Source organism: Oxyura jamaicensis, chromosome 3 (assembly GCF_011077185.1).
Source record: "Oxyura jamaicensis isolate SHBP4307 breed ruddy duck chromosome 3, BPBGC_Ojam_1.0, whole genome shotgun sequence".
NCBI classification, from domain to species: Eukaryota; Metazoa; Chordata; class Aves; order Anseriformes; family Anatidae; genus Oxyura; species Oxyura jamaicensis.
The window spans coordinates 81,074,486-81,092,637 of record NC_048895.1 but is presented as its reverse complement, the minus strand read 5'-3'; the positions used below and the strand labels follow the sequence as shown (position 1 = coordinate 81,092,637).

General features: G+C 41.7%; 1 protein-coding gene and 1 long non-coding RNA gene across 2 annotated transcripts in view; both read right to left on the bottom strand.

The window, feature by feature from the left end:
- Positions 1-1,356: 1,356 nt before the first annotated feature.
- Positions 1,357-18,152, bottom strand: part of AKIRIN2 (akirin 2) — a 22,280-nt gene continuing 5,484 nt past the window's right edge. Inside the window, exons 3-6 of the mRNA XM_035320102.1 lie at positions 7,001-7,144; positions 6,293-6,442; positions 2,425-2,496; positions 1,357-2,108 (exon numbers count right to left, since the gene is read on the bottom strand). Coding sequence (XP_035175993.1) covers positions 2,098-2,108; positions 2,425-2,496; positions 6,293-6,442; positions 7,001-7,144 — 377 coding nt within the window. The 3' untranslated portion in view covers positions 1,357-2,097. The remainder of the gene's footprint in view (positions 2,109-2,424; positions 2,497-6,292; positions 6,443-7,000; positions 7,145-18,152) is intronic.
- Positions 13,508-17,751, bottom strand: LOC118163479. The gene is made up of 2 exons (XR_004749073.1): positions 15,045-17,751; positions 13,508-14,710 (listed from the first exon to the last, which is right to left on the bottom strand). It is a non-coding gene; the product is annotated as an uncharacterized LOC118163479 (long non-coding RNA).

The following is an 18,152-nucleotide window of genomic DNA, read 5'->3' as shown; positions in this document are numbered from 1 at the left end:
AGGCACAAATTGGACATACCGCAGCTGTGAGGCATAAGCACCCATGGTGGCATTAATCAGCCAGACGACTGTTTACTATGCGTTAATTTGGAGCAGCACAGGAATGACTGGGTGCTAACATGACATCACTTCTTACTTATAACAACTCTTAATATCCTGAAGGATTAGATAAGCTGAGACAGAGACAATCACAATGGCTGCTATTTTAATTCTACCTCCAATTATCAGTTAGGCACATACTCTTTCCTATCAAGCCAGAACAAAGATCTCCTGGAACATGGGAGATACAGGAGATGCATCAGGAGGCTGGAATCTGGGTAGTGGTCCACCCAGAAGCAAGGGTTTTCCTGCCCTCAACAGGTTAACACCAGGAGGAGGCCCCAAAACAAGCAGGAAGGAGGGGGGGCTGAGAACCCCGAGGCAGACAGAAGTTAGGAGAACCTCGCTAGTTTTGTCTTCAGTAATAGAAGACCCACAAGAGCAGTCTGGCACAGAGCTCTGACATTCTGAAATACTGTTAAGAAGAATCCAAATATTAAGGTCAGGCAGGCTTCAGGAAAGCATGCAGAAAATCCTCAGAGAGTGTGGCTACGTGCATAATTCTGGACTCGCATCACTACCAAGGGAATGGAAGTTCACTAAGAGCTAGAACTCGCCTAGCTCCTCTGAAATCATAACCAACAGCACGAGCCAATTAATGCACAGATTACCAGGTTCCATTACATTTCAACTAAAACTTCCCCACTAATTTGAAGTGGTACAAAGATCCACTACACACAGACATCCACTTAAGCAGAAGTTGACATTAGGTAAGTTAATTTAGAGAACAGTTTAATCAAAGGATTACTTTAAAACTGCTTTTAAGTCCCCAAAGCAGATAATCCAAGTCATGTGCGCCATGGGTAGGAGTATTGCTCATCACAGCTCTGGAATTACCATGTAGTAACATTTCAGTCATTCGTGCTGTGACTCAGAATTACACAGACAGCAGCCACCACTTACACAGCAGTTTGGAAATAAACTCCTAGGCCCAGAACGCAGAGGTTGGATGCTTTCAGCTCTTCCAGCACCCAGGTAGCTGCAGCTTGTGGTGCAAGCACCTGCTCTATCTTAGGAGCAGACTTCCTTTGATGTGTCACTTAAATCTGAAGGAAGATGAGCACAGCTGTTTCGAGTCAGCTGCAGCAAGTTAAGTCAGTATTTTGTCAGTTGTGTCACAAACATGCTTCCCTAACTAAAACAATACATCCCATTTAAGCAGCATTTCTTGGCCTCTGAAGAATTATGTGAGGTTTCTATCCACTTCCTTGCCTAAAATTCTGACCCACCCACTACTGCTAGTAAATACAGTTATCATTTAAACACTCAGATTTAAGTTTATTCATACACAGCAAAAGTTCCACCTGCATATTAAAAACAAACAGATTAGAAGTAAATGTTTTATTCTTCCAACTAAATTCCAGTACTACAAGGGCAGTAAAACAATGATACACTGAAAAATTGCAGCAATAAACATTTGTTAAAGACTGATAGAATAAATAAAAACTACAAAAATGAGAAATCATATAAACCCATTCTTAACCCCCAAAAAAGTCATGGAATACAGAAATGCCCTCCTTCACTATTTCACAGGCAGTACTGTGGGCTATTTGCTTAAAATTGTCCTGGGATTACATTCTAATTTAACTGTGATTACAGCTCTGTTGTAGTGCACAGTTATGAAAACCACACTAACTTCAGTCAGAAGTGTCATTCTACATTTTTATTTACACAACCAGTGAAGGGCAACTTCAAGAACACCAGCTTTAATCCTTTACTTTTTCAAACTTATTAACATAAGAAGCCAAATTGTAATGATACAGCAAATGAGGCCACTGGTATTATTACAGGTAGCAAAGGTCCACATCCAGGTGGTACTGACATCAGGGAGCACTCCAAAACCAGTTGCTGCATAAGAGTGGTTGCCACTGACAAAAGCTTGAAATAACCTGTGTTCACAGGGGGAAAAAATATGGCATTGCTGCAAGTCATTACTGGGACAGCTTGCAACAATAAAATGGGGTGTATAGGGCAGCCCACATATGCAGAAAATATGATTCATGAAACGTCTGCAAAAAAGAAAAAAACGAGAGTTAACGATGAAGGTAACAAAAGGCAGAGCTATCACAAACCTGTTATAGCAATACCAAAACCTTTTTCAGAATCAAAAACCAGCACATAATGGGTGACAGTTCTGCATGTCTTAAAAGCAAAGCTGCATTTGACCACACATCTTCCTTTCAACCTTGGCTCTCCATACTACCAACGTGAAGTATTTTTGCCTTGGGGCCTTGTCGAAGTTTAATAACGAACAAAGGCCATTTAAACTATTGAACGTTTGGTAATCCAATGCTGCTGTAGGAACCGGAAGAAATAGATACTCACAACTGGCAGGCTGTTCTCCATATCGTCGCATGATTTGATCATGCGTGAACTTCACAAATGCGTCGTATTGTTCTGCAAGCATGAAGCATTAGAAGTGTGAGTCTATTAAGTTTAACTCAGGCTGAAAAATATTCAAGGCTACTTTTTATACTGTACAAATCATATCAATTAAACACACATCCACTAACAGCAGTTTTAAGTGACTGCACAGTTCATAGCTGCCATTTCTTTTCCATCCTCCATGAACAACAATGCAGCATGTCCCCTTAGTTAAAAGAATTTCCCTTAGAAACACAGTAATATTATCAACGATAACTATGTTGCACATACACAAAGACCTCCATATACCCAGGACATGCTAAGTGTCAGAATCTGTTATTTTCAAGTAACTGAGTATGCCCCTTTCAGAGGCTAACTGGGGCAGAGCAGTTAAGCAAACAGCATTACAGTCAGTGCTAGGGTTGGAAATGTAACTTCTCTCTGCTCCTGCCACTACCAGATGTAGAACCAAATTCATTTAACGGTATGGAAACAAAGTAGTACAGGAAAGGGACTTGCTACACAGTTAGAAATTCTTTTTGGTGACTAGCCAAAAATGAAAAGCGAAAGGCAAACTAAAAAGATGAGATGCTAAGTGACTAGCACTTGGCTTATCCCAGCCACAGAAGTAGCCACGCTAGGAGACACACAACTGACTGTGGACTTGATGAAAACAGCTACTGCGTAATCTGAAATGGAATTTAGATATCAAACATTCGTTTAGCTTTGGACTAAGCATTGTTATTTCCCAGACAGATTATTTCTATACACACATACATACACTCGCAATACTTTATTCAGCTTTAAATACTGCACTCATCAGCAGGATATCACCTTTCAGAATTAGGAAATTGAACAAGGAGAGTAATATCTACCAGATGCCGCTCCTCTCCATTCCCCTTCCTCCCTTGTGGAAAAATACATGTGCAGCAATGTGGGGTGTTCTGAGAAAAGGGCAAGGTCAAAGAAGGCAATCTTCAACCAAAAATGCAGTTACATTGGTAGTGGTTCCTAGTCCCACAGGTTTGCCCCATTAAAGTCCCCATCCTCTTGCAGGGATGAGCTTCACCTTTGAAGTAAACAGCGTATCAGTAATCAGCAAGTAGTGCAGCAGCAGCAGCAGCCCCACGTACGGACCTGACTCAGTGATCTAAGTACATTCATCCTTGCCTGAACGGGCCCAGTGTCATGGCAGCCAGTCCCCCTCTGCCCACAAGCAGAACCTCTGCTTCAGCACAGTTCTGACTGATGGCTTTGCAGCAGCCATGTGAGGATCTTAGCCAAACAACAAAATAACACAAAGAGCAGATTGAAGGATTTGTTGCCCAGAAACCATTTCCAAAAACAACAGCAACTAGAACTTTTCCTAAAAGTTATGTATTAAAGGCCAGAAACCATCTCACAACCTTTCTTCCTTAATGGTTTAAGTCAACATACACAGCCACTTCATAGCATCATCTCTGTTAGCAGTATGGCTTTGGCAATTTAAAGAATCCACGGTTACTAAAAATCCCCTTTCTTGTGGCATTCAGCTTGAGGAAGTTAAGCAATCTAAAGGCAAGAGTGATCTAAACTGAATTGTTTGAAAACTGAAGTGAACAATTGTAAAGATACTTGCGCAGCTGGAATCCCGTACCATACATTCTAACAATTTAAGTCAAAAGATGGCTATATAACATGAATACCGATGTAATTGCTATACTCTAGCTATAACAAACCACAGTAATAAAGAACTATTTTTCACAAGTAGATTCTAGAACTGCTTTCAGGCTAAAGTTTCATGTAGCCCCTTGCACTCCCTCCTCTGGTTTTCATATCTGCAAAGGATTTTGCGATCCCAACTTTATGCTAACACAGAAGTTTCGAGTACCAGAGACAGAGGGGGAAATCAGGGCATTACAGTGATCTGAGTTTTCCATTCAAACGCTAACTCTGTACGGAAGGCAACTCTGCTCACAAAGAACATGGCTGAGAGGGAAAAAAGGCAGTGTCTGGCTAACTACTTACAAGAAAATTGTGATTCAGACAGAATACAAGGAAAGTACCTGAGATCCAAGCATTCAATTAAGTCACTTGAAAGAAGCTATTCAATTAAGATCTCTTACAGAATTTCCAGTTACATTTCCATTGATTTCACTTGTCTGTAAGAATGAGTATCACCTTACTGCACAAAGTTTAGAGAAGTATATAATCACTCTGTCAGCAGAAAAACATTACTGGCTGCTTAAGGAAGGAATTAGTCTAAATTCTTTTGGCAGTCTCTCTAAATTCCTATATAATACTCAAAATTTACTAACAGCTTCATATATATGATGCAGTAACTTGATCTCTTTCAGCAATGACCCTAAGAACACATCTCATCTCACTGTAAACTGCCCCATGCCCCAGCAGAAGCCACACCTCCTTCCTAAATGACTTTGAAACTGACACAAAGAGCACATGCAAAGAACTTGACAGAAGGGTTCCTGCTGTAAAGAACTACAGAAAGCGTCAGAAAGGATCTGGGGCAAATCTACAAATGTATCTGCTCTTCAACTGGTTATGATGATCATTGTTAACTGAAACGTGTTTAAGAGAACACAAGAAATGACCCAATTCCTAACACATAAATTAGAAGTAGAAAACTCTACAGAATCCTAGTTCACCAGTCTGAAGCAGGTTAAAAAGAAAAATGTAGAAACGTAACATTAGTCCCAAAGAAATTTAAGTATTTAAGGCTAGTTATGTATTAAGAAATGTAGATTTAAGAGGGACATAGAACTATGCCAGTTTTTATACAGCACTGGCAGACCAGCAAGCACAGAACATGAACACGGGCTCGGGTGCAGAGACAATACTGTCATGGGCAACCCACACCCCTGACACAACCCTGGTGACCTTCTGTGTGGGCATACCTGCAGAAGGTTTTACTCCCATACCTGAATAGATTTGAAAACTTTAATCCTGATGTGTTTTCAGGTGGGATGCAGAATGGCAGTGGGTGGGTATTTAAAAGCAGGTTTGCTGCAGAAGAGCGTACTCAGAAGATACTCACTATAATCACACTAACCACTAAGTATTAGATTAGACACCAAATCATATTGTGAAGGCACCTACCTCTGAACGCACCAGAATTCAGGTGCTCAGACACTACCAAAATGCTTAGAAGTGGAGGACAACGACAACTAAAGAAAGGTCCTTCTTTCAATGCTGACATTAACATGATCCTTACCAAAAGGTAAGGTGGCATCAGGCACCAAAAATATCAGCTGAATGGTAGGAAATACAAGAATTCAACACACAGGATCAGAAATGCATCTCAACTACTGATGCTCAAGCAGCAACCAAACTACTCCACTGGCAAGCAGTGTAATGCAAGTAACTGGGAAGAGAAAGGGCAATCTTAGGTACTGTCTTCTTGCCAAATTCCAGAAAAAGGAAGTCAGTTCCCAAGCAGGAAAAAAAAAAAAAAAAAAAAAAGTCCTTCACAAAGAGCTCTTAAGCCAGTAAAATAGAAAGTCTTTCTGGCAAAAAAACAACAAAACAAAAAACAAACAAACAAAAAAAACACATGAAGAGGAAATGATCAAACATGATAGCAAGAGAAAATTCTATCTGAAATAAAACCTCTGTTTCCATTGATTAGTAATACCCAGGAGTCACAGCTTCTATTCAAGGCAGCACAGAAGATAAAATCCTATCAAAGAGACTACACTTTTTTTTCTGTCCCATATAAAAATCTCATTCCTTCATCAGATTAGGTCAGAAAAAAACATAGCATACCACAAAAATGAGAAAAAAAATACACTTTTGAACTCATCCTAGAACAGTATTTTGAACTATAAAATACCTGCAAGTTTTGTGGTCAAAATTTCTTCATACTCTTCACGGATTTTCTCTTCACGCTCTTTCAGCAAACGTTCACAGATCATTCCAACTTGTCTGAGAGTAAACAGAGGCTGTTCTTTTTTCAATGGTGATGATGCTGCAGATGAAGTACCTAAGAAAATATTTGGGTATACCAATTTACCACTTGTAAGTAGTTCAGTTTTCTTTACATCTTTTATGTTAAAGAAACTTCGCAAAACATTTGGAGAAAAGTTTGTGTCATTTGAACACTTCTAATTAAAGCAAAATTTAACTGAACCCTCAAAAGGAAGACATCTGTGATTCATGATACCCATGGGTATCAAAGCACCAGGAGTGGTGTTCTACCATGTTACACAAATGGCTGTTGCCACTTACATTCAAGCTACTACTTTGTATCAAAATTGTATCATATTTTTGCAAAGACAGCTGCTCCACTGAAGCCTATTATAAGATCAGCTGCAGGGTAAGCAGGATGGTCTCTCGAAAACCTTAAAAGCTTTGCGTCCCACTGACTTTGCATCCCACTGACTGCTAAAATGAGAAGGTACAATCTTCCAGATCAATGCTAGCATTGCCCAAAAAAGAAACAGTAAGTGATGAGAAGGTGCCATAAAACACGAGACAACTAGGGAAAATTATTGGCTCAGAATATAAAAACAGTGAAAATTACACAGAATTTTCTGGGTACCTGGCAAAGCTGGTCCAGTAAGGAGAAATGCATGTGGCTGTGCATCAGTAGAACAACAAGGATCTGTCTGCTGGAAGCTATTTTCTAAGTGTCTCCTCTTCTGCATGCGTTTGTACTCCTGTTTTATGTTGTACAGAATTTGTTCTAGAAGAAAAACAACAGAAGAATTAAATGGCTAAAATAATTACATCTCAGGATTTCACTTATTTCCACTCAAACGCCAAATACTGTAGATGACTAACAGATTGTAAGAGCTAGACTCTTAAAAACATGTCCTGCAAAAACGACAACATTTTACCTAAGACGCAAGCCAAATGAAGGAACTTAACCAAAAGGAAGGTAACTCCAGACTGTTTTCACAAGGAAAACACTAGCAAAGTATGTTATTAGTTAAGGTCAAACATCTGTGCCAGAGTACTGCTAACAAAAATTAACAGCAGAACTTTAAAATTTAGGAACCATCAACTGTATGACACACGTGGTAAAAAATAAGCTGTAGAACTTCCACTGACATTCATCATCTTCCCTCCAAATGTTTCATCTGCAATCACCTTTCTCCTCCACACACCATGGTTATCATTCACAGAGCTAAGGGGAACAGGAGACTCCAGAATAACACATCTCCAACAAGTACCACTCCTCTCCGTAGAGTTACTGGCACACAGGCAGCAAAGGAGAGAGGGAAACCATTTAGACAAAGTATTTCTAAAGCAACTACTGCTTAAAACCTCCAAGAACTGGAAACCGACAGGCAAAACATGAATGTATTCAACATTTTTCATAGCTCCAGATCTATTTGAATAAACCCTGTGGATGGATCAATAGCCTCTTTTAAATGAAGTATGGCAATTTGTAGGTCAGCATTTGATTGCACCGTGAAAAATACAGCAGGTGCTTTCAATAACCTCATTTCTGTTGAGATAAGAAATGACAAGGAAAAAACCTCCTTGCCATAAAACTATCAGTCCTGTGCGCTTTCTCTCTCAAATTCCACGTGACAAAAAGATCTTAGGAACATCAGTGCCCTGAATGGTATCCCTTGGCTACATCAAATATTTAAAAAATGCCTCCCCCCGTCACCCTCCAGGGGACCTTAACAGAAAGAGACCTCCCAAGCCTTCTTCCTTATGACGGTTCTTACTTCTAAACGCTCAAATACATTTTGAAAAAGCATTTCCCTAAGCAATCTGCTTCCATGAGACTGAGCTTCTAGTCTTCTGGCAGACAGCCTTCCAAAGCTCACATACACACAGATCAGCATTGTCGTGTCAGAGCAACGAAGGATTCCACTCGGTTCCTTCCTGCCTCTGTTCGTTTTACCAATACTGTTGAAATTTCAGTGTTTGAGAACAGAAAGTTCTTCGGGTTCCATATTTGCACACTTCCTAGTAAGCAACCAGCTGAAGCAGGTTAACTGCATCAGACAGCTTTTTCAGTCAGTGGCTGAAGCCTATGCTAGCACAAGCAGAAACGAACATTTGCCAATTCCTAGTTCAGAGGTTTAACGATTGTGGTGGGTCTCCAATTCCATAAATCAATCCAGGAGCTTCCAGTTTATTAGAGAGCAAACCATTTCTAGTCAATAGAAATATCAGCGCCTTCTCAGCAAAGAAGCTTGTTTGGATTTTGTTCACTGGTGAAGAGCCCTGCAATTTCTACCTTTCCAGTCCCATGCCTACAGTGCTTGAACAATTTTCAGTCTCCTACAGGGAGAACAGCAACTTTTGCTAAAATAATCAGCAGCTACAGAAGACATAATGAAGAAACATGATCAGGAAATGAAGGAAAGTGAGAAAGGGGGGGAAGAAATGCACTCAAGGCTGGCTGGAGGATTTATACTTCTTGTAGGACATATAATAATATATACACCTCCACTGTGGTATAGAAATACGTAAACCAGGTTAAACCAAGACAAAGGCTACCAAAATGAAGCAGAATCCCATGTAGGATTTCTCACATGCATACCCACTGCATCAGACATTCAGAGGCAGCACTGCAATGTTTAACTCGAAAGCATTATGGCCACAAAACAGTATTTTTCCTCATAATCTTGCGCTGTTCTAGCTAAATAGATACCGCTCAATTGCGAGCAGGAAGCAAGTAGCTCCTAAGATAACGTCTGTCCTAAAGCAGGACCACACGACAAGGACACGCTGTATTCACATCAACAGACAAATGCAACACACCACGTGCAGCCTTCACTATGACTACGTGGTCTCGGGCAGGCTTTCCAAATTCCCTATGAACTGTAAAAATGTAAGCCAAATTTGGGGTGTAACAACTTAGATGAAAATCTAACTCTTCTTAATATTATATTTATGCAGATATATTTTCAAACCAGATTAACCTCCAAATTTGTTAAGAAAAGTCCGTTGACCAGAGTCTGTTTAGCAATAGCAAGGTCACAGGAGTTAAAGCAACAATCATCAGCTAGGTTTCTTCCAGCCCTAACAACCTCTGCAAATTAAAGAGAAAACAATTCAGGGAAAACATTAAAATGACAAGCAGAAAAGAAGGATTGAAATCAATATATACAAACGGAAAAAAAAAAAAAATCATGTACTGACTTTGGGAAAACAGTTTCAACTGGGACAGGAAATGAAGGCCTGTGCACCATGGGGACACAAAGTTATACTGAATTGTGGGCACAGAAATCTCAATATTAGGCTAATTTCACCTACTTCTTATTTGGCTTTTTTTTTTTTAAAAAAAAAAACTCGCTTTCTTCTAATCTTGTTCTGACAATCAAAAGCCTTAAGAAAAGCTACTGACAGGCACAGTGGGACAGCTCTCCCCCCTTTAGTAAAAGGCTGCTTTGATGGCTTGCACAGCTGTAACTTCAGGGAAAGGGCTAAAACTAAACAAATATGGGAGGAAGAAGGGAACTAAGTAGAAATGACAATGCACTGTGCACTGCAAACAGCCACCAAGAAAAAAAGGCTGGAAGTTGAAGTCCTGGCTGCACACTCGAGCATGCAGTTAAGCTCTCTGGGTTACCAGCACTCCTATATTCGGCCTAAAGGAGGGATTTAAAGCCCTGCTGGTCAGCATGTAGAGCAGGACTACACAGCACTGCGAGTGCAGGCAAGCAACAAAATGACTCAGGCCTCCCCACTTCCACCATTTGTGACATGGAAACCAAGAGGCTCCTTTAACACACCATCAAGCCGTTCAATCTGGATTACTAATACTGCAAATTACACAGGCACATTCTTTGCAGCATCCAGGACCACATCAGCATATTCTTTACTAACATACAGCAGCATAAAATCCATTACTTCAAGCTAAAGGACTTCACTGCGAACTGCAAACTTGCAAACATTTACAACTGATTTTAAATGAAAATCTTATCAACAAATTGAAGTCACTAAACAAACACTAGATTAAAACCGGCCCAGATTTGATCTGTATTACATTTGTTTGTAAAAACATTTCAATTAACTATTAATGGATGCAACTAATCGGTTAATGCATTATTTTTAGAAAAGCATAGAATACCTAGAGTATATCCAAATTCAGAGGTAACGCTGGCAACACACATTTATTCACATTCTTAATCTGCATTTATGCTTATAAAAGTGAATGAAGCATTCTGGATTTGCCAGAGTGCATTTACACAGCACTACTTGAATTAATTTTAAGGCATGATATTGACCTTAAAATGTATTTATTTTAACTGAACCTAGCAGAGTAAAAGTAGTTGTTGAAATGCATCGAGCCACTTCCAGCATTTACAGTTTTGCTTAGAAAAATCCAGACAAATGTCTGATGAATAAACATTTTCTTTAGAACAGTTTTTTTAGAGCATCAGCACATGAAAGCAGCCATGAAATCCTAAGGCAGTGAGAAGCAAGTAACTTCTGAACAGTTATCTACAAAGCAGACGTCTGAGTGTCAAGCCCTTTAAAACTCTGGCCCAGTTAAAGTTTAAAAATTAGCAGATCTCATTCTCCAACCTACTTTGGATTCCAGAAAACCTTCCTGCCTTTTCACATTCACTTCCTTCACTTCCAGTTAGCTGTACCCATTCTATCTGCATTGACAACTAAATTAAAGCATTCATTTAACTGGTGTCAAAGACAGGACAGGTTTGCTCCTTAAAAATGGAGGCCCAAACTGTCTTTTTCCAACAATGACATGCACTTTAATTAACAGATTTCTTTATATGTAGAAATATAGAATCTGAAAGTGTACTAATTAGAGAAAACCTAAACTTAAGTGAGCTTCTCTAAGACTGTAAAACTAAAGTGAGAACTTGAACTATACGCATTAGAATTCATTAGGTGTTTTAAATAACACTTGCATCCATCTTACTGGTGCTGAAGTTCAAGCCGGGCATTGTGTTTCAGGCAGCAGTGTTATGTATGAGATGATAAAAGGAACATATTGAATACAGTCAGACCTACATCACGGCAACCTACCTTCGGTTTCATTTTAACTTCACCTTACCCCCGCTCCTCAGTGTTTCCTACAAGCTAGGGGTAGCTCCGAAAGCACAAAGACAGCTACAGGAAACCCCAGGCAGAGGGGCTGAAAGTGAAAACCAGGCCTACTGAATATAGGGCAGCAGCAACCCAAGTCCACAGTGCTACCACTGAAATGAAGCGGCACTCCTAAGTGACGTTCCCAATTCAAGATGACTGGATGCCAGCAGTTAAGCAAGACCATACCGTGTCCCTCCTTCTCATCCTCGTTCAAAAGGCCAGGTTCAATGCCAGGACAAAGAAGGATAAGACTGCTACGGTCACCATGACTGCGCAAGGCACAGGGATTTGGCCACATACACCTGCACTTAATGAAACGCACAGATACTCTTTCTCATCTGGAGTGCTGTCTGCTAGGATCATCATGTGAAGTATCTCTGTTCATGAAATCTTGCATTCGGGTGACGGATGGCACTCGCCCAAGCCTTCTTTCCAAATCTGAGCTATGATTCAGGGAAACAGAATTACACATTTAAGTTGCTTTCGCACGCAACGAAGGGAGGTGAAAAGCTGAAGGGGCAATTCAGAATTCACGTTTGACAACTGAAATATGATCTGTCACACTGATGCATTACCAAGCCAAATATTTACTTCCTGGGAGTGATGTCTACTTCTCACTTCCTTTAATTCATGACAAAAAGACGAGAAATTATTTTTTTTCCAAAGTTCTGTCATCTAATTACTTCATCCTGACCTGTAATTACCGAGAAATTATGTACAAGGGAAGCAGCAGTTCAATTTGAAAAGGTAACAAGGCAAACAATTATTTTCTCCATTTTAATAACCTCTTATCAACTACAAAGGTGCTGATTGTTTCCCCGAAGGATTTTTCTTTTTGGCTTGATTTTCAAACCAGCAGTCTCACATCTCAGTTCCCAGCTTCTCTCGCTTAGCTGAAGGAAACATTGGCAGAACAAGGAGGTAGGTGACTCAGTGGGCTGAAATCAGAGCAGCAGTTTTCCTGCCCTGAAATGGAACCTAAAGCTCGGGTTTCAGTTTGCAGTGTCACCATTCAACGTATGCATTCGGTCCTGAACCATGCCTGAGATTTCTTCTAAGCGAACCCATCAGGCACTATCCCCACGTCAGCAGCGTACATCTTAAGGGCATTTGGCTCCTTCTGAAGCAAAACCACTGTCCTACTTCAGACTCATCTCCCTTACTCAGCATTTAGTTGCTGCAGCCACATTCCTAATTTTGATCTCCCCACCACATTACTGACACACAAAATCGATTTGAAGCAGCTCGTTGCCCCCGAGGACAGCACTACCACAGAGCAGTGGGTTAGCAGTATTCCTCACTGTATTATCTCCTCATGCAGAGCATCCACAGACACGAGACAGAAATTAAAACGGTCCAGATATTCTATTCCTCTTCCCACTTTGGTCACAGACATCCATCACTCCAGCTACGCTTCTTAATTAGGCATGGTGTGTTAGGCTTCGGTAATCAAATGTATACTTTTGGAAATCATGTTCATCTCAGAGGAGCATGCTCCAAGACAGAAAACTCTGTAACGGGTCCATGCTGACACTTCACAGCCAGTGTCTCTGGCTCCAGAAGCAGCTCGTGGCAGGTCCTGCGGCACATGAGCGGCTGCCTCACGAGATCCAATTACTCGGCTGCTCAGCCTGATGAAGGTTCTGGTTCTGCCACAGCGAGCTGGCTGCTCGCGCAGCCATTAGCTCATCCTGCCAATGTGCTATTTCAGGAAATCCCAGCTCTCCTGATCAAGGGGTTGAGCAATGAAAAATAAATCAAGCAATGCAAAATGTATTAGATACAGCAATTAGATCTTTCTCTTCGCACACAAAAAACGTCACATTGCATTTATCGGACTTGCCACTGAAATAAAAAAAAATTGCTTCGACATTTTACAACATCTAAGTCCAAGGGTACTTAACATTTATAGACACCACAGGCATCTATACAGAAATTTCTCATATAAATTAAATGATCAAGACCAGATTAAATGATCAAGACCAGATGCAGCCATTATGATCCTTCCCCTTGCCTTTTTTTTAAGGAGTGGGAATGTTTTGTTTTTAAAATCCTGATGGTTTCTGCAAAACTGGAGCACAATGAGAAGCCTGGCATCTTGCCATGGTAATTTAGCAATAAATACACATGCCAATAAATGTTAACAAAACAGAAATTCGGCAGAAAGAGACGCTGCAGGACCTACACTCCTCGTTGCAAAGCCGCTACGTTTGTTCATCTAAAATGCAAACCTGGACGTGGCTAGTGCCCAACCAGAAGTTTCAGAGAGAAGTCCCTCTAAGTTTGCTCAAGAGGACAACCGAAAGGTCATGTGAGGACACTGGGGCAGGCCAACGGCTCTTCCTACTCAAAAAGGGCACAGTCATTTTCTTGCCTAACTTTGAAAATTAGTGCTAATTAGTCCACTTCTCAGATTATTCTGTGAGAGACAAAGGCCTTGTATTGAAGACATCTGACTATTTTCTGTTTGTAAATATTCGGTCATCTCCCAGAAGACAGGCTCTTCCACCCCCCTCTTTGCCATCTCCAACCAGAGGCATTTGCCAAGAGGCTGCCCTTAAAGCAGCAAACACCAATTATGCCCGCCCATTCCTAAGCAGTGCATAACTTCAGGAGTTTCCATACACTGTCAGATTTTTGACATTATCTCCGCTTGGCTTTCAGCCAGTGACCCGAGGTGAAGACTATTCTCAATAACCCCACCCATCCAGTTTTTGGTTTGCAACACCAGTGAGTTACTGGGGAAACGTTCAAGCAGATGAATGTTTCAGATGGAGAGAAGCATTGCACACACAGATGCAAGAGCTTGCTTGGGGATTTTTAAGAGATTTCACAAACTGTTTTTAAATACAACATTCTTCTGGATTCTACAAGGTTCTGGCTGCAATTTAACCTCTGGTTTTGAAATAGTAGTATGCAAGAAAGCTGCTGGGCTGGGTTTGTCTTCTCAGCTACTGTGTATCATGGACGAGGAGATTTCAGCTCCTGCCAACATTATCCCCTCTCACCCTTGGCCGGATGGTTTTATTTGGACTGCATTTCCCACTGCTGCTTCTGTCGCAGAAATACCCAGACAAGCAGGCTTCCTAACACGGACCTGTGCCTTTCAATTCAAGAAAGGATTGAATGTCATTTATCCACATATTTATATTAATATTGTATTAAATATTTTATTCATGTTCATAAGAGTTTATTGCCCGAAATGCAATCTTTCTTCAGGGTAAAACTGCAAATAACGGTTCTAAACCAGATCCTCCAGCAGAGGATAGAAAAAATACCACCACTTCTGCCCTTCAGCTGCTGAAATTTATGTAACGGCTTGAAACAAGACAGTGTACTCCCTCAGGACTTCCCGAGGAACAGAGCACATACAGTGAGTGCATCACCCAGACGTCCCGACCCAGTCCCCTCCTTACCAAGCCTGCCCACTCGGCCATACTCCTGTGATACCGCAGCGCACACCCAAGTGACCTGCAGAGGAAGATCGTCAACGCCCTCCATAACATCAGGAGCTGCCTTCCTGTCTCGCCCAGCCACTCAGCGTGTCACCAGGGTCTCACCCATAGCCAAAATTTGCACCAAAGTCAAACTCATATGTAGGATCCGACCAGGAGAGAACTCCTCAGAGGAGACACTCCTTCAGGATCAGGCCGTCCTCATGGCAAGCATACTTTTCAGAAGATAATTCTAGATGCAAACAATGCTAACCAAAACTTACCAAATGTACTCACAGTATGCTCAAGTAAGCATAAGGTCAATTCCACAGAAAACATAGATGGTGAAGCCACAATTACAGCTTGGCTGCCAAACTCATTGAGAAACTGGAAGTGACCTAACAGCTGTTCAAATAACCACAAAATATTAAAGCACTCTTGTGAGAGATAAATTTCATCTTGAATAAGCCTTCCCTGTCTCAAGCAGACTTATCGTTTATTTGTCTGTGAGCACTCCACAAAGACAGCTGTTTTCTCATCTGACTGCCCACACTGTTCGTGGTTCTCAGCCCCCCCCCCCCCCCCAATCAATTTGTATTCTGCTTCCAGATAATTCATTCCTGAAATGATTAACCATGTGCTAAGCAGTTCTGGTGCTGATAAGTTAAACAGTACCACAACACGGTATTAGGTTGAAAAAAAACTTTAACATGAAGTTAAAATGAAGCACTGGCATCTGGCTTTACAGCCATACCTCTGGTTTCATACCAACATAATTTTCCTTAAATAAAATTCAGTCAGATACCTTTTATGTGTTGGTAATCTTAGCATTACAGCTACACCCAGACAAAACCGTAAGTGAAGTCAACTGAATTCTAGCTATTGTTACTCAATTTCTCAATATAAAACCGAACAGAACAGTGACTCAGTTGGGAACACTTTGAAAATCAGACTGGAATTCTTTTCAGACAGAGGGCAAGATTTATCTGACCCAAATGGAGACATTTGCATCAGAGATGGCCACATAAATTCATTTTACAGTCAATGGGAAGCAATACATATTTCTAAAGCAGGCTTTGCCTCAACCCTGGGCAGAGCTCTAGAACAAACCAGCTATTTCTTCCAACTGACTATCAAGAATACCACAAATTATTAGGTCAGATATACGTTTACAAAATTAGATTGGATGAATCCCACAAAATCTTTGTGGCCCCTTTAAAATGATAAGCTCTGTTTTGTCTGCTGATGGCTGAAATAAAATATACCCAACGTCATTATACCCCTAAATTCAACCAGAAGGAAAAAGCAAGCAAGCTCCTTTATGGTGACATTTGCACTAGCACTGCATAAAGGTTTTTTTTTCCTTTTAACAGAAACCAGAGGGAGCTTTTACACAAAAGCCATGTAAATGTGCCCAACCTGCAAACACATCCAGCTTTGCTCAGGAGCATTCGGTGCTCTAAAGAGACATTTTGATTCAGTGCCCTTCACTTCTCATTACTTTATATGATTCCTTCTATATAAAACATCCTCGTCAGTGCAGAACCACCTTTCGCATGGATTACAACCTCCACCTCTAATTTTTTCAAGAGAGGCCTGTATCTGCTGAAGTGCAGTAACAATTTAGTTTTTAAGGGCTTCAATCATTAAGATAGGAAAGGAGGCATTACCTCAAATACTGCTGTAGGTATAATCTCTGCTGAAAATTTTATTGATTTGTCTCCTTTCAGCAATAAACGTGTACTGGCCAGACAATATTTATATTAAATATTCATAACCTAAGCTTTCCAAATCCTGAAGAAACAAGCCAAAATAAATCATGGCAATAAAGCAACGCTTATCTTCTAGAAAGAATCAAGTGATTTCTGATCTGAAAGATCTATCTCAAAGCATGTATAATGCCTCACTGTACCAGGGAGTGTAATCCATCACAGCTCTCATCCCAGACCGCTGACTCATTCAAGATCTTTTCCTAGAGGTTCAAAAAATATCAACGCACTGATGCCAAGTGTAAGTACTTTGTATGCCCTCTATACACTTCCCTAGGAGCTTTTTTTTTGTAAACCCATAAAGAAAAAGAAGCGTTCTACTGTACAGCTTTCAGAAGTAAGAATACTGAAACAAGGGACATGGGGGAGATGACAGTCTGGAAGTGCATTCTAACTTACTGCCTGGTCAACACTGGCAGCTATCCGGGGCAAACTTCTGTACAGAAGGGCATAATGAATGCAACAGCAGAAGGAATTCTATTGTAACAATTACAGAGGGCTTTTTCCTGCACACAAAGGACACAGACCTATACCTCATCACTGCAACCACTCATGGCTGCAAGCATAAACGTTCTTAAGTGCATTACTGGAAGCCACCCACTAGACTAACCATAGGAAGGGCCAATCAGTCCTGCGTGCCCAGCCAAGATTCATTCCTTTCTTCTCTTCGTACTCATTGGTAAAACGAACTCGGTTGATTTTTAATTGACACAATTACACAAGCCGACCTGAAGCTTTCAAGGCCACCAGTTGAATCATCCCTCGCACGTTAAGCACGGGGAAGGGTTTCGTTCTCGCCCAGCGTCTCCGAGAGACGAGGAGACTGCTTGATCCCATTTTATCTGCCCTAAAGGCAACTCTCACACCAGCACACGATTGCTCCCATCGCTCGCTTTTCGCAGGAAGCTCGAAAGATGCCGCAGGATGGGTCATCTGGGACAGCGCCGCGCCTTATGGGGCTGGAAGCGGAATCCCCCCTTTGTTTTATCTGCTTTTGCCTTTTCCCACTGGCGTTTTGCGGGTGATTGATGACAGGCCGCCCTCCCTCCCTCCCTCCCTCCCACCCCCCCGCCGTCTGGGCACGGGGAGGAGGTGCCGCGCCTCGCGCCCCCGGGAACGGCCACAACGGTGGAACAACCCCCCCCGGGGGGGGGGGGCACAGACCAGCGGGATCCCCCCAAGGAACGGGCACACCCCCCCCAACCCGCCCGCCGGCAGCCCCGGCCCCGCCGCCCCCCGGCATTTCCGCAGTCCTCGCCCCTGCGGCTCTCCCGGCCACAGCCAGGCACCCGTGGAAGAGGAGGAAAAAAAAAAAAAAAAAAAAGCCGTAATTACCAAAAATAAATAAATAAATAAAGCACAACCCTCCCTTCCGAGCTCCCCCCTTCCCTCGGCACCGGCTCAAGCCTCCCCCCAACCCCACGCCCTCCCCCCCCTTTCCGGGTCCCCCTTCCCCAGCCTCCCC